This window comes from Saccharomyces paradoxus, chromosome IX (assembly GCF_002079055.1).
Source record: "Saccharomyces paradoxus chromosome IX, complete sequence".
NCBI lineage: Eukaryota > Fungi > Ascomycota > Saccharomycetes > Saccharomycetales > Saccharomycetaceae > Saccharomyces > Saccharomyces paradoxus.
Genome location: NC_047495.1, coordinates 1 through 17,107, shown reverse-complemented (window position 1 = coordinate 17,107; position 17,107 = coordinate 1). Strand labels below are relative to the sequence as shown.

The 17,107-nt window shown below is 37.7% G+C and overlaps 3 protein-coding genes across 3 annotated transcripts; all 3 read left to right on the top strand.

Moving 5' to 3' along the window:
* Nucleotides 1-4,298: 4,298 nt before the first annotated feature.
* On the top strand, nt 4,299-6,068 carry IMA3 (oligo-1,6-glucosidase IMA3; the record flags this gene model as incomplete). The annotated part of the gene is made up of 1 exon (XM_033910997.1): nt 4,299-6,068. One exon carries the CDS (start codon nt 4,299-4,301, stop codon nt 6,066-6,068), a length of 1,770 nt encoding a protein of 589 aa, XP_033766888.1.
* Nucleotides 6,069-6,972: 904 nt separating this feature from the next.
* On the top strand, nt 6,973-8,793 carry SPAR_I00020 (uncharacterized protein; the record flags this gene model as incomplete). The annotated part of the gene is made up of 1 exon (XM_033910996.1): nt 6,973-8,793. The coding sequence occupies one exon, from the start codon at nt 6,973-6,975 to the stop codon at nt 8,791-8,793; it is 1,821 nt and encodes a 606-aa protein (XP_033766887.1).
* Nucleotides 8,794-10,645: 1,852 nt separating this feature from the next.
* On the top strand, nt 10,646-11,296 carry SPAR_I00010 (uncharacterized protein; the record flags this gene model as incomplete). The annotated part of the gene is made up of 1 exon (XM_033910995.1): nt 10,646-11,296. One exon carries the CDS (start codon nt 10,646-10,648, stop codon nt 11,294-11,296), a length of 651 nt encoding a protein of 216 aa, XP_033766886.1.
* Nucleotides 11,297-17,107: the final 5,811 nt, after the last annotated feature.

The following is a 17,107-nucleotide window of genomic DNA, read 5'->3' as shown; positions in this document are numbered from 1 at the left end:
TATGTACCAACGTTCCTTCTAAAAATTTATTGATTAAACATTAAAGAATATGAAAAGTACGCGAATTCAAGGGACTCACGAATGTTAACAGTGAGGTCTTCACTTTACCATTGGTATTCTACACTACTCGGCTTTATAATTTTATCGATTACTTATACAAAGGCGAACATCCATGTTTCGTAATAAAGTTTTTTTCTTTTTTTTTTTACTTTTACTAATTGAGAAAGTTTCAGGCAAACTAAGCTCAGAGAATTTTTCAAATCTTCTGTATAATCCATACTTTATCATATGGAATCCTTCTCCTTGTCGGTTCAAAAGCAGGCCCTTTTCTATCGGGCTGGCCTATTAATGGAAACGTTTCCTGGAAAAGGTCGATCCGAAGATAAGTTTAGCAAAGATTAACATACCATTATGAAACAACCAGCCTGGAGGATAAAAGCGGGCCAATTTACTGCGCTATTTACTGAGAGAACGTGCGAGAAGACAGTTTTCTTAAAGGCACAAATCTGCAACGTTGGAATTCTCGGTTCTTCACAAGATTATGCAACCAATGTTTTTTAGCATGTAGAAGAGATTTTCATTTCTTGCAGAACTAAAGTAACAAGCCTTTTGTCAAAGCAGCTAATCCCCAATCGAAATTACGGTTGCATGCTTCAGTCATTGTGAGTAGGCGCAGATTTTAAGTTGGATGGCGTGATTTTTAAGTTTTTTTTTTTTCTCGATGACGCCTGGCCAAAAAAATGAGAAGGCCGAATATCGCAATGGTTGGATGCTCCACAGCACGCGATTTCTAGGATATATATGCACGTGACGAAAATTCAACTTCGATCGAATGTGTATGATCTAAATATGTGATATTCTATAGTTGCAGTAAGCGTTGGCGGATTAGTTTGTTTCCCTCTGCTTATAATCTTCAAACGCCTTTGCAGTCACCGGTGGTCGAGCATCATTTAGTGCATGTAACCATCCTCGATGAACACGAGGTGTTATGTTTGGTAACGTAAGTATACGACGTTCACCTCCATTGAACAATAGACTCAAATGAAATAGCAACAGCGTATAGTACATGGTTAGTTAACTATTAACTTAAAGTTGTGGGACATAACTGCGTGATATGACTAAGATAAATATACTGAAATTTGCGGCAACGCAATTAGAATCATGGAAGGACCCAGTATAACCACTTCAAGAATATCAGAATGTGGGGCACAACGAAACATGTTTCTATTATATAAACAATAATGGTTATATTAGACCATGATGTCGTAGTTGCTCGAACTATTTTCCGAAGCTTCACAGAATATCACGGTAATATCAGCGTGCAATCTATGGAAAAATAAACATGTATTGCAGGCCGAGGTTCAGAGTGTGGGATTTACACTTAAGCGCAGTCGTTTTCTGCTTGATAATATGATATGCGTAATGATGGATTATCGCCCGACTATTATAACCGACCATGGATATACCGAAAGTTTCCATAAGGCATAAGAGAAATGTTCATTAGAAATTAAGGCGTACAAAAGTAAACATTGTATATAATAAAGAATTAAGATCGTCATATTTTCTTTTTCCGAGTTATTAAGGACTCGGAGGATCAGCTTTAGAAGAACCTCTTGTAGATTGGCCTATCGTCGTGGTCTATTGCGTCGGCATCATAATCTGCTGTTCTTCTCTCCGGTGGCACCCATGAAGCGGACTTCCATGCTGGGACACCCTCCAGCCACATAGTATTCACCTCCTCCAGCGTCAGGCCTTTTGTTTCTGGGACAAAGAAAAACACGTAAAAGTAGGAAAAGACTAGACAGCCTAAGAAGACATAACCGTAATAAAAGTTGATTGCACCGGTAATAAAGGGGGTGAAAAAACTAATCAAAAATCCCCACATCCAGTTTGCAGCTGTTGCAATTGCCATTCCTCTTGATTTGACTCTAAGAGGGAACGTTTCTGACACTATAACATAACAGCCGCCTGCCCAGGTGGTGGCGAACGAAAAAATGAAGAACATGGTGAATACAATCATACAGTTACCGGCGCCTTGAGAAGTAATATCCTGGTGGCTGCTTCCTTGAGGCCACAGCTTCGTTACACCAACGGAGGCAAACACAGTAAAGCAGCATAACATAGAAGCGGCACCCCACAACAGGCACGTACGGCGTCCAAACCTCTCAATAGTGTATACTGCTATAAATGAAGAGAAAAAATTGACCACACCGATAATGATCGATGTCTGAAAGGAGTCCTTTAAGCCGACGGACTTGAAAATGGTCGTACCGTAATAAAAGAAGTAGTTGTCACCCGTCAATTGCTGCAGCGATTGAATCATCACTCCCATGAGCACACGCTGGAAGACTTTCGTTTTAGTGGAGAGTAGCTCAGACCATGACGCGTTACCTGCCAACTTTTCAAGCTCGATGCCTGCCTTTATGGTATCATATTCGACTAACAAGGCAGGGTCGTCGACTGAAACTTTGTTGGATTTCGACAGCGAACGTTTGGCTTCCTCATCTTTACCAACCTCGATCAGGTAACGTGGTGATTCTGGGACGAACATCATCCCACTAACCATGAATGTGGCCCAGGCAAAGCAAAGACCAAGGCCGACTCTCCATTGAGTGGCATTATGATAGTTCTTGGTACCGTAATTGGTACAGTAGCCTAGAAAAATACCCATTGTACCCATCAGCTGGTACAGCTGGACAAGGGTTCCTCTGATATGTTTGGGAGCGACTTCAGATATCAACATTGGGGAAAGGACAGCAATGCCTCCCACTCCTAGGCCAGAAATAATTCTTCCAATAAAGTACTGGTACCACTTGTCTATCGAGGTTATCTGGATCAGGATGCCTACAACGTAGATGGCAGTGACTGTAATCAATCCAATACGACGGCCATATATATCACCGACTTTCGACAGGACAATCCCACCTATTGCGCAGCCAATGTTGAAAATTGAGACAATCAAACCCATTCTTACTTTCGACAAGTAGTAAGTTCCCTCGTCGTTTTTTTGACCAAACCTTCTGATAAAGTCAGACAGGTTAACAAAACCAGAGATGGTACCGGTGTCCCAACCGAAGATGAAACCGCCAAATGCGATCATTAAACACAGGATTGCGACGGTGCTATATGCAGAAAGAGGTTTCTGGGGTAAGTCAATAGGTGGTTCAGCTGCATCTAGGTTGAGAGAGTTTTTGGAGTCACCATGTTCAGTCTTGATAGATGGTGCACTTGCTACTGAATTAGAATTAGACTCAGTAGCGGATAGGTCATTCGCAGATGTATTATTGGCACCTGACATGATTTTTGGGTAGAATGTGAAAGGATTTAGAGCTAAATTGTGCGATAATTTACTATTCTAAACCATGTCGAAAAAAGAAAGAGGATAGGAAACAAGAACAAGTGTGCTCTTCAGTTAGTTACACAGCTGTCACATTATATACCTTTGCTTTAGAGGGAAAAGAGAGAGAAAGAAAACCTGACTATTAAAGCTAAGTAGCATAGGTGTCTAGAACTACTGCTGCCAGCCACCTTGAACGAAGATGTCTAAGTGCATGCATTGCTCGTGTGGTCTGCATTTATTTGTGAAGGAGGCGGATTCATCTACAATTGCCGACGCCTGATTTTCCGCGGATAAAATTGATTACTTGACACTTGGAGTTTACACTTCACGAAACTTCTTTTCTTTCTTTTTTTTTTTTAGCTTTCAGGGGAAATCGGTGCAAAAACTAAAAACGAAAAAGATGTTTCGTAAAGTATCAGGGGTATGCAGAGGCGGAAAACACTTATAATTCGCACGGAGAAATGATTATGTAATATCGCGGAGAAACGCTTATGTAATTCCGCGGAGAAATGATTATGATATTTTTGCGGGGTCCTGAACAGGGGCAGTTTATGCTTCGCACTTTGTCTTGAGACTGAGAATACGCAAGATTGCGGAGGCAGTGCACATAATGGGGCCTGCTTGCAGACGGTATGATACTGCCGTAACGGGTCGAGTGACAGGCACTTTAATGCAGAATGCACCATGTCATATCATCTAGGTTGTGCAAACGTTACCTAAAACTGAAAGCTTCGTTTACATACAGCACTGGTTCCAGATCGCGTGTTTGCTTATGTTCCTTTCTATTTTTGTTAATTTTTTATAAAATGCTAACAGGCACTCAAAAAACCATATATAAGTAAGGAAGACTTCTTCACTCGAGGAATGAGCTGTAGTAAAGAATAGATATTCCATTCAGCAAACCAAATACACTAACACAAGTGAAAGTTTTCTCATAAAGAAAAAAAAAATCGAAAAAATGACTATTTCTTCTGCACATCCAGAAACAGAACCCAAGTGGTGGAAAGAGGCCACAATCTATCAGATTTATCCCGCAAGTTTCAAAGACTCTAACAACGATGGCTGGGGTGATATGAAAGGTATTGCCTCCAAGTTAGAGTATATCAAAGAGCTTGGCGCCGATGCCATTTGGATCTCGCCTTTCTACGACTCTCCACAAGATGACATGGGTTACGACATTGCCAACTACGAAAAGGTGTGGCCAACCTATGGTACGAATGATGACTGCTTTGCCTTGATTGAAAAGGCACACAAGCTTGGTATGAAGTTCATCACCGACTTGGTCATCAACCATTGCTCCAGCGAACATGAATGGTTTAAGGAGAGCAGATCCTCGAAGACCAATCCAAAGCGTGACTGGTTCTTCTGGAGGCCACCAAAAGGTTACGATGAAAATGGCAAGCCAATTCCTCCAAACAATTGGAGGTCTTATTTTGGTGGTTCTGCATGGACATTTGATGAAAAGACACAAGAATTTTACTTGCGTTTGTTTTGCTCCACTCAGCCTGATCTCAACTGGGAGAACGAAGACTGCAGAAAGGCAATCTACGAAAGTGCTGTTGGATACTGGTTGGACCATGGTGTTGACGGTTTCAGAATTGATGTGGGGAGCTTGTACTCCAAAGTTGCTGGCCTACCAGATGCGCCTGTGATTGACGACAATACGAAGTGGCAACCTAGTGACCCTTTTACAATGAATGGACCACGCATCCACGAATTTCACCAAGAAATGAACAAGTTTATCAGAGACAGAGTCAAGGATGGTAGAGAGATTATGACAGTTGGTGAAATGCAACATGCTTCCGATGAGACCAAGAAGTTGTATACAAGTGCATCAAGACACGAGCTTAGTGAGTTGTTCAACTTTTCCCACACTGATGTTGGAACTTCGCCCAAGTTCCGTCAAAATTTGATCCCATTTGAATTGAAGGATTGGAAGGTTGCGTTAGCTGAACTGTTCAGATACGTTAACGGGACTGACTGTTGGTCAACAATTTATCTGGAAAACCACGACCAACCTCGTTCGATTACGAGATTCGGTGACGACTCGCCAAAGAATCGTGTCATTTCCGGTAAACTATTATCTGTATTGTTAGTGTCACTAACTGGTACTCTGTACGTTTACCAAGGACAAGAACTGGGTGCAATCAATTTCAAGAACTGGCCTATTGAGAGATACGAGGATGTCGAAGTTAGAAACAACTACAATGCGATCAAGGAAGAGCATGGGGAAAACTCGAAGGAGATGAAAAAGTTTTTAGAGGCCCTTGCCCTTATCTCCAGAGATCACGCCAGAACACCTATGCAATGGTCACGTGAAGAGCCAAACGCCGGATTTTCTGGTCCTAGTGCTAAACCATGGTTTTACTTGAACGAGTCTTTCAGAGAAGGCATTAACGCGGAAGATGAAGTCAAGGACCCCAACTCAGTTTTGAACTTCTGGAAGGAGGCCTTGAAATTTAGAAAGGCCCACAAGGATATTACTGTGTACGGCTATGATTTTGAGTTCATTGATTTGGACAACAAAAAGCTATTTAGCTTCACCAAGAAGTACGACAACAAAACATTGTTTGCTGCTTTGAACTTTAGCTCTGATGCTATAGACTTTACGATTCCAAACGATGACTCGTCGTTTAAGTTAGAGTTTGGGAACTACCCAAAGAAGGAAGTAGATGCGTCTTCCAGAACATTGAAGCCATGGGAGGGCAGAATTTACATATCTGAATGATGGACAATTGTGACGAGAATATATATCTTTTGTTTTTACTTACCCCATTTAGATACTAAATATTAAATAGTAACGATTTCACACTTCAAAAATGATGCAGACGGGAGAGATATATAGCTGCGCCCATGTTGATAAATCATATTTTAATGCATAGTGATGTGTAGTACTTTACTAATGTCGATATGTAATGCGTTTATGTCTCATTTTTCGTTTTTTCTGTACCGATTAATTTTCCAATCCAACAAGCAGCTTTCGAAACGATCAATGAGGGGCGTAGCAATCGTTCCAAGCCGAAGATGTCTGGAAAAGAAATGAAAGGAAATTCCACGACTAGCTTGATCAGTTGACGAAAAGATGAAAAAAAGTTAAAATAAATTTTATTTCCCGAAGAAGTCACAAGTTACGTTTTTGCTGTAGGCTGTACAAACCTTTTTATGGTTTGATGCGGCTATTTTTTCCTATTAATTTTTTTTTTGTTTTCTTTGTTTTTTTAGTTGACTTATTGGACCCTCAAACCTAAAATGATTCCGTTTTCGTACAGTTCCTCGAATTTTGTATACCGAATAAGGACATAGGGTTTTCCATCATCAAATGTGAGGGTTTCTATGGATTATAAGCTCTTAGTTTTCAGATCCGGAACAGGGCTGCGTAACTAGGCAAGAATTGCCGTTAGCCCTAACTTAGCTGCAGAAATCTGTTCAAACTATTAATTGCACCCGAATGTGATGCAAATGAGATGATGTTATAGAGACTGTTATGGTTCCCATTTGCACCCCCCTGTGACTTTTGAGAGGTCAACGGCTGATTCCAATCATGATAGAGTGGTTTATTTAAAAGAGATGACGGCGCAGGGTCTGACGGAAGTACAATATACAGAGTAGTACTTGCGGATGTTTGTCAGAATATGGTGGAAACAGATCTGTCTAGAAATGACAATTTGGACGATAAAAGCACTGTCTGCTACAGCGAAAAGGCAGATACCGATGTTGATAAGTCTACTGCGTCCGGCTTGCGTCGTATAGATGCCGTCAACAGGGTCCTGTCTGACTATGGCTCTTTCACAGCTTTTGGAGTCACATTTAGTTCGCTCAAGACCGCTTTACTAGTAGCGCTGTTTTTGCAGGGCTATTGTACTGGACTTGGTGGGCAGATTTCGCAATCGATACAAACCTACGCTGCTAATAGCTTTGGGAAGCATTCTCAGGTTGGGTCAATTAATACCGTCAAATCAATAGTGGCTTCTGTTGTCGCTGTGCCATATGCACGTATGTCGGATCGATTTGGGCGTATAGAATGCTGGATCTTTGCGCTGGTGCTTTATACTGTGGGAGAAATTATTTCTGCCGCCACACCAACATTTGGCGGACTTTTTGCTGGTATTATTATACAACAGTTCGGTTATTCTGGCTTTCGTCTTCTTGCTACAGCCCTGACGGGAGATTTATCTGGATTGAGAGATCGTACGTTTGCAATGAACATCTTCTTGATTCCCGTGATTATAAATACGTGGGTAAGCGGAAATATTGTTAGCTCAGTGGCTGGTCATACTGCACCATACAAATGGCGTTGGGGCTATGGGATTTTCTGCATTATTGTTCCCTTCTCCACCTTAATCTTGGTCCTTCCTTATGCATATGCTCAGTACATTTCCTGGCGCAACGGTAAGTTGCCACCATTAAGATTGAGAGAAAAAGGAAGGACTCTACGTCAAACGCTCTGGAAATTTGCGGAAGACGTAAATTTGATTGGAGTTATTCTCTTCACTGCTTTCTTAGTTCTAGTTTTGTTGCCTCTTACGATAGCAGGTGGTGCCACATCCAAATGGAAAGAAGGTCATATTATTGCAATGATTGTGGTCGGTGGCTGCTTGGGCTTTATTTTTCTGATTTGGGAATTAAGATTTGCCAAGAATCCATTTATTCCACGAGTATATCTGGGTGATCCAACTATCTATGTTGCACTGCTAATGGAATTCGTATGGCGTCTAGCTCTACAAATCGAGTTGGAGTATTTGGTCACTGTGTTAATGGTAGCATTCGGAGAATCGACTCTAAGTGCACAGCGGATAGCTCAGCTTTACAATTTTCTGCAGTCTTGCACTAATATTGTTGTTGGCATTATACTGCATTTCTATCCTCATCCCAAAGTATTTGTGGTTACTGGATCACTTCTGGGTGTTCTCGGAATGGGTCTTTTGTACAAATACCGGGTGGTGTACGACGGAATTTCGGGTCTTATTGGCGCTGAGATTGTGGTTGGTATAGCCGGTGGTATGATACGTTTTCCTATGTGGACGCTAGTGCATGCTTCAACCACCCACAATGAGATGGCAACTGTTACTGGATTACTTATGTCTGTTTATCAAATTGGAGATGCGGTGGGTGCTTCTATTGCTGGTGCAATATGGACTCAGCGTCTTGCCAAGGAGCTGATACAGCGACTGGGCTCAAACTTAGGTATGTCAATTTACAAATCACCACTCAACTATCTAAAAAAATATCCTCTTGGATCTGAAGTTCGTATCCAGATGGTGGAATCCTATTCAAAGATTCAACGCTTATTGATAATTGTGTCAATTTCGTTTGCAGCTTTCAATGCTGTTCTCTGTTTTTTCTTGCGTGGGTTTACCGTAAACAAGAAGCAAAGCTTTACCACGGAAGAACGAGAGAAAGAGAAGCTCAAAATCAAACAGCAATCATGGCTCCGTCGTGTAATTGGATATTGAGCTGGAGAGTACTAGCGATACAAATATAGTATTAAGCTCTTTCCTGAACTAGAAGTCTCTTTGACGTAATAACAGTTATTGAAATAGTAATTAATAATTATGTGTAACAGTACGATATTGTTAGCTGAAATGATGTTATTTTTATTTTTTTATTTTTTACAAGTGAATTTCCCATACGTCTATTTCAGCAATGTTATAGTCTTAAATGCGGTTGGCAATATAAAATCATAATGAGATTATCCGCACTCGTCATTTCCCGCAGTTTTCATAAGAAAATATAAAAAAATGTTGCATCAAGAACTTTTACTAGAGTGTAGACGAATTAAACAATTTAGTAGTATAAATATAATTACTGCCTACTGTAAGGTTGCTTGAGCCCTTTATTATTTGGTTTTAGCTGTTGTTAATCTGGCTTTCATACTTCTCATAATTGACGCCATAAAAAAATTTAGACTTCCAAATAGTGAAAAAAACTTTGACAAAACTCAAAAGGCCCAATAACCCCGTAAGATTTTAACCAATGTGCTGATTTTACGAGCCATCAACTCTAAAAGTTTCAACTGAGCGAATATGAAATTTGAGTGGCCCATACTTAGCATGATTCGCTGATTAATGTATAACAAGTGTGAAAGTATGTATAGCTGCACGGATTGTAAATAGAGCTCATTTAATATCAGGCATTTTTGCGCAAGTTATTTTTTCCTTTGGAATTAATTGCTTTTTTAGAATATCTTATATACAAAAATCCTAATTCACAAGCTAATGTTTCCCATCTTAAGTAGACGTTTATTTAAAACCTGTTATTATATAATGATTCGCTCTTTGCAATGTCGTTTTCCTAAAAAACTTAGATATTTAATCTCAAAAAGTGTGTGAATAAGTGTTGAGATTCCATTGTTGATAAAGGATATGGTATTAGATGTACTGAATATTCTAAAAGTTCCCAATTATGTAGAAATTTGTGGAATGTAATCGGTAATTCAACATAATGACAACATTATTACATCATCTTTCATTTTATATGTCGTCATTCATTATCCTATTACATTTATCCTTGCGTCTCAGCTTCCACTAAAATCGATGACTGTTTCTCAACCTTTATGTCTTCTTACATTTTATATGATAATATACAAGTACTATGGATACTAGTCGATACATGATAGTTGATTTTTATTCCAGCATATAAAAAGAAAGACGATAAAGTAATATTATTATGTAGAATTATCGATTCCCTTTTGCGGATTCTAGGATTCTGTTGGAGAACTTCTAGTATATTCAGCATACCTAATATTATGGCCTTTAACAACAATGGAATCCCAACAATTATCCAATTATTCACCAAATTCTCTATTCCAACAATAGTAATATGGCATTGATTATATTGTAGGCTATAGATTCGAATTCATGAATTCCTAACGCTCTGAAAGAGAACTTCTGCAATACTCTGTAAAAATAATATTATTACTTTTACTAAAAATGGACCCTCTAAAAGTAATTTTTAAACTATTTTCAAAGTAGTTGAATGCCGCGTCCTGCAGTTTATGTACATAGGTCCAAAATACACATTAAGGATTCTTTTCTCCATAATTCCTATTTAGTATAGTTATGAACATAAGCCAGCCGATCAACCTTAGGGATAAAATGCTTCAACACTACTGCTTAATCTTTAAAATGCATGTCGGCACAGTCTGCAACCAAACTAAATTTGTTTCTAAATAAATCCACGCAACATCTATAAACATTAACTATAAAAGGCAGTAAATTTTTTGAACAGAAATAGTAGTAACATGTTTGCTTCCTTAGTATTGAAGCCAAAGCCATTTCTCAACAGGCTATAAAAGATTAAAAGAAAATGGTTCCCTTATTCGGTTTATTTTACATTTTTTCTCAATTGTGCTCCTTATGCTCCGCATATGTTGATGTCACTAGTGGTTACCAAGTATTTTTGGGCTTGCCAAACAATATGACAAACAATCAAATCTGCTGGTTATTCCAAACATCATACTTCGATATCAATTCCGATAAAAGTGGTAGAACACTTAGAACAGGACGGTTTGAACCTGGCGATCAACAATCTTTGGTTTATAGGGATACTTTAGTTGAGTTGGAGGCTATTACAGATTTTTATGAGTACAGTAACCTAGATCTATCGACTTATAACGGACCTGAGCCATATAATTCTGAGACTGATTATTGTAGAGATATAATGGATTTGGTAATGCGTGTATATGATGAAGAAGGAAATTATGTTCATCCAACTACTGAAGAGTATTCGGCTACCGCTAGTGCAACAGTTCAGCGTAGAGATTCTGATGCTGACATGGAAGAGTGCATTGATGAACCATGTTATGATGTTAGGGACTGTCAGATACTTAACAGCAAATGTGGTCATTGCTCTAACTCAGGTGGCAGAGAGCAGAGATACTGTGACTGGCAATACACTTACTTTGTTCACTCTTTTGTTTTACACTGCTGGTATACATGGCAACATACTTGTAGTTAGCAGCCGTTAGATTTTTTTCTTCTAGAAACCGGTTCAGCAGTGAAGGTTTTTTTTTCTGCTATTCTTTGAAAGGTCTACAAACGATACTTTTGAATGTATAACTTTTTTTTATCTTTGCTGTAACTTCTCTAAACCACATAATTTTTTTGAATGAATATCACTAGTATCAACGCACTTGATCTGACTTGGACATTCCATAGGGAAGCGGTAAACTACTATTATCATATCAAATTTAAAAGTTTCATATAGCATTTTGCGGCACTTCAATCGGTATTTCTCATTCATACTACTCTGCTCAATGATAAATTTATCGTATAAAAGTGGAATTGACTATAAGTTGTTATAGGATTTCGCAGGCTTATCGTGTCCAATAAAGACATCAAACTAATAAACATGTGAATTTGAGATGGTTATCGGGGTTGTATTGTTGACAAAGGCAGTATTATTGGGAATATAGTTATACTAGAATTCCTCCTCGAGGATATAGCAACCCACAAAGAAGTAGTCGATAATTCTATATAATAACATATTTATCTATTTTCTTGTTTTATATGTTTTTATTTATTATCTTATTATCGTCGACATCAACGTTTCTGCTTCCATTGAATTCTATGACTGATTTTCTACCTTTATGTCTTCTTCTTACGCTGTATATGATAATATACCAGTAACATAATTACTAACTGGAGGTCGATAGTTGAACCTTCTTCCAACACAAACCATTAGCTTTTTAGATCCTGATTATTGATTCCAATTGGACAAATGAAGACAATCGTACAGTAGGAAATTGTCAAAGTAAAGAATGTATAACGGTGCAGGTCTAACTAAATTTATCTTTCAATCAACAAAATATAACTCAGTGATATTGAAGAAAACGTAAAGTAAGATATTTATTCTTTCAAACAACAATATTCAGTATTAAACCATTCATTTACATAAAAGGTTTAAAATAATTACAAACTATTCAAATTCTCAATGATGTTATAAGGCCATCCCATGAGGAATCGTATAGAGAGATTCCGTTTTCTTTTTGTTGCATGAACCTTATGGTTTTGAAACAGATAGTTGTGTATATACTAATAGCTATATTACCAGATTAAATTTTCATGAACACCGATTGATAACATAGCGTTTTTCACTTGAGACGTCTAAAATAAAGCTATTAATTCTCCACATGTAAGAGCTAAAAAAATCTTCTAGATTATACTGTTTCCAATAATATAACAATTCATGCTCAAAAATAGCAGAAGAACTGTCATGCAAAATTGTTGTTAAAGGAGCAGTGTTATTAAGATAATATATTCAAGTCGTTACTCGACTACATTAACAACGTTGAAGAGAAAATAAAGGATGTGTCCTATTTTATAATTAATGTACGAGGTAATAAGAAATATATTTAGCACATTGAAAGGAAAGAATTTTTTGAGCAGAAAACACTTTCCCATAAAATTTTGACTGCAGCATGACGCTAACGATTTCGGAAGCAACAGAAGCATTTACGTTACATAGTAAGAATAAGTATGTTGAGCAGGATCAATCCGAACTCTTCAGCCAGCATTATTCCTTCCGTTCAAAAATCAAGTGGAATGAATTTGTATGGAACGAACCATTATTACATCCTACCTAGTTCTTTAAAATCTTTGAGGTCTCTCTCTCCTTGATTAAACTATTGTTTATAATCCGCTGCAAATGGCATTTTTTCGCAACGTATGCAATCATGTATTATTCCACGCGTGAACCTGGTTAGTATAAAATCCGAAAAGGTTCGCAACTACACTCAAGGTAGTCCTTCGGTTGCTTCTCAAATGTTTGAAACCAAAGCAAATATCTAATATACGGTCAAAAAATAAAGTAAAGATGCTTCTCATATTTTACTTTCTTAACTTTTTCTTTCAGTTCTTCTCATTCTGCTCCGCATATGTTGATGTCACTAGTGGTTACCAAGTATTTTTGGGCTTGCCAAACAATATGACAAACAATCAAATCTGCTGGTTATTCCAAACATCATACTTCGATATCAATTCCGATAAAAGTGGTAGAACACTTAGAACAGGACGGTTTGAACCTGGCGATCAACAATCTTTGGTTTATAGGGATACTTTAGTTGAGTTGGAGGCTATTACAGATTTTTATGAGTACAGTAACCTAGATCTATCGACTTATAACGGACCTGAGCCATATAATTCTGAGACTGATTATTGTAGAGATATAATGGATTTGGTAATGCGTGTATATGATGAAGAAGGAAATTATGTCCATCCAGCTGCTAATGGCTCAAGAAATGCTTGCGCTCATCCAACTCCTCCTACGTTAAACAATCTATTGATAAATCATTATTTTGACGGAAGAAATTATAAAGAATCTTCCATATAATGATGTAGTAAGCATACTGGAACCCCTTTATGACACATTTAGAAGTAAGATACATTTTTGGTTGATGTGATCAAGATTTTTTTAGTTTGTGGATTTAGAGTTGGTTTTACATGTTTCGCTTGAGCGACACATTACTAACACGTTATCGGTTCGCTACTGAAACATGACAGATTTATTATATAGTACCGGGACATCATAACATCGCACTTTCGAGTTAATATATGTATACACAACATCGAGGAACAACAGCATCTAGGGGTTGATGACATTGTGTTGTATACTCTCATTATGCTAGTGGTGGCATGATGCAAGAAGCTGATACATACCTTAAAATGAAAGAGGACGTAGCTATACATTGTTTGTGGACGAGTTTCACATACAGTACTGAAAGAGATGAGGATGGGTTGAGATAGAGTTTGAATGATAATGAATATTATTACATCATCTTCCATTATATATGTTGTCATTCATTATCCCATTAAATTATATCAAACCTCGCGTTTCAGCTTCCACTAAAATCGATGACTGTTTTCTCAATCTTTATGTCTTCTTACATTGTACATGATAATATACAAGTACTATGGATACTAGTCGAGACATGATAGTTGATTCTCATTCCAATAAAAGTCAACACCACCGTTACCACCTAAAGTTATACTGTTTTTATGTGTGTGTACGCAACAGTCTATCAGAAAAACAACCCGTAGTCAGAATTATCCCTCAGAAGTTCCAATTCTCAAACGATTGTTCTATCTTTCGAAAGTGGCTACACCTAGGAGTATTATAAAACTCACAAGTTCTTGGAGCCTACTTCGAGAACTCACAACAGGACAAGTATAATTAGAGATGGAATGTGATTGTCATATCAAAAGTACAAGATAAAACAATTGGTGGTCTGAGGCGACAAAATTAACTGAAGAAGTAGCTAGCAATAAAAAGAAAAGTTAAAGAAGTACAAGGGTGATGTATATTTCCAATGCTGCCAATACAGCACGCTTCAAGATTGTCACTTCACTTTCAGGTAGATGATTTGAGTTCAAACTCCCAAATTTGAACTTAATTTTTCTCCTGAGCATTTCAAAGCAAAATGCACGAAGTGTTATTTCCCATAATAATAACTCCAGTTGATAGCAGTATATCCGGAGATTTTTCGTATAATGATAATTTACTGCGTAATATGGCATAAGGGAGTAGCAACGACATTAATTATCATGCCATTATTGAAAAAAAAAACTTTAGCATCAAGTGTTATTTCTGAACTCTAAATTCAATCAAATTTTTAGCAGAAAAAAAAAAGTTGAGGAAGTTCAAAATAAGCTATAAATATTTTGCTGACTAGAATGCATAGATAAGGTTTCCTTTCCATTCAAAATAGCACGTGTGCATTTTTGACTTAGAACAACTGTAAAAACGGTAAGGTGGTTACAGCCACATAATTTTCTAATCATAGTGCTGAAAAAATGATTTGTTCTGAAGTTGTGAGTTCTTCGTTGAACTATCGCAAAAAAAAAACCCATGCAAAAGCGTACTCACTGTTTTTCATTTTACCTTTTCAGCAGTATGCCTGCATGCTCCTTAATTTCAACGATTTCTTTCCATTTGGCTTAACTGCTGCTTCGGAGTATTATGGTGATTTTTTCCACAAGCTAGAGTTTGCTTGTCTTCTCCTATCAACAGAAAGTTTATTTCTTGTGTAATTTTCTGCCGACGGTTGCAGAATGCCAGATTAGGTGGCTTAAATATTCGAATGAATACTTCCATAGAACACATACCTATATATATGCAGCTAGTTTCTTTGTTTTGCTCGGGTTCTGGGACTAAATCACCTCCATCCGTTCAATCAATCTGCATATGAAGTACTGTGAACTCAATTTATCAAGGCAGTGGCTGGATACAGTATATTGTGAAGAGAATTTCTCCGATTTTGTCTTCGTGAAGTTTCTAAATCCTTTACAGTCTGAAGGGAAGATATACTGCTATACTTTACATATCACCAATAGAACACTAGAAAATAAGGACTACTTTTGTATTATGAAGATGAATTCAAAAACACGGCCACGATGTTAATGAGCTTGTTGGCGACGGTATCATCTTGCGTTCATGCTGGAACCCTCGACAGTAACTAGACCGAGATTTATGAGTATGCTAACTCCGTTGTGGACTCGGTTAGTTTGTAGCAAACCAATGATACTATCAATGTAATCACAACTGAATTCAATGCTACTACCATTGGCTTCGATGCAAACGTTACCAACATTAATATTTCTTGACGTCGACCTTTCTCTTCTTCGCCAAAAAATCAACCAAGAAATGCAAAAAAAAAGGAAAAGGGTGTCTTAATGCAAGATATCGTATCTCCACTAAAGACTGTACTGATTGCGGTAAATCGTTCGGCTATTCATCTGTACACAATTGCGGCGGAAAGAGCTATTCATGCATCAAAACGTGCACAGAGTAGAATGGTCATGTTTGTTGCGAAGAGTGGTGGATCCAAACACGCTGCCCAAAAAGAGGGATTTGAAAGTGTAAGGTGCTTCAATAATCAATAATATGGTGGCCATGACCACCATGATGAGCTTTAAATAATAAAGTCTAGGTAGTATATATAAAGTAGAATAGTATACAAGCAAGAACGTCCTAAAATAAAAGCTGAAAAAAAAAAAAAAGCCACCAAAGCACCCATCCATGCAATGGCTTAGTTAATCTTATAATGAAAAAGAACAATAGCCTCGGGCTATTTTTGACTGAAAAAACTCTGTTGTTCGCCATTTTTAAAAAGAAGCATCCATTTTCTTTCCAATTTTCTATCCTACTCACCCGGTAAATGTAATAGTGCTTTTTCAGTTCCACCATGCACTTCCGCCTATTAATATGATAAATACAGCTTTAGACCAATTGAAATAGATACAGTGGCTAAAGAAGCTAGTAAGCATATTGTAAATCATATGATATGATAATATTACAATATGGCAGTATATAAGTTTGCAGCTGTAAACACCCCTTGTGTAGCTCTGAAGACGCATGCGTGTTATTCTCCACACAAAACTTAGTTGTTCTTGTTCGTAAATACAACACCTATCATATAGGGTTGCATAAGAAAGAAGCCGTCTTATGAGTATCTAATGGAAAGATTTTTGGAATTGTTGACTTTCTAAATATCACTATCTTTTCCTTATACTTGGTTACATTATAAAACAAACTAAAGCAAAACCTAGAAGTATGGTTATACACGGTCTGTGACCTATGGGTGATTATAATCGCTCCTTTTGTCAAAATATTCTCTCTAAACGGCTAGTACTATCAAAATATAAGGCTTTCAATAATAGGGTAACCAGTCATTACTAAGTTTATTTGTACTCTCAGCTTACTGAACCTTTCTCATTTTCAAATAAGTATCTCCATCCCAAAGCAAGTTGAGGTTAACGTTTCTTTTCTGCA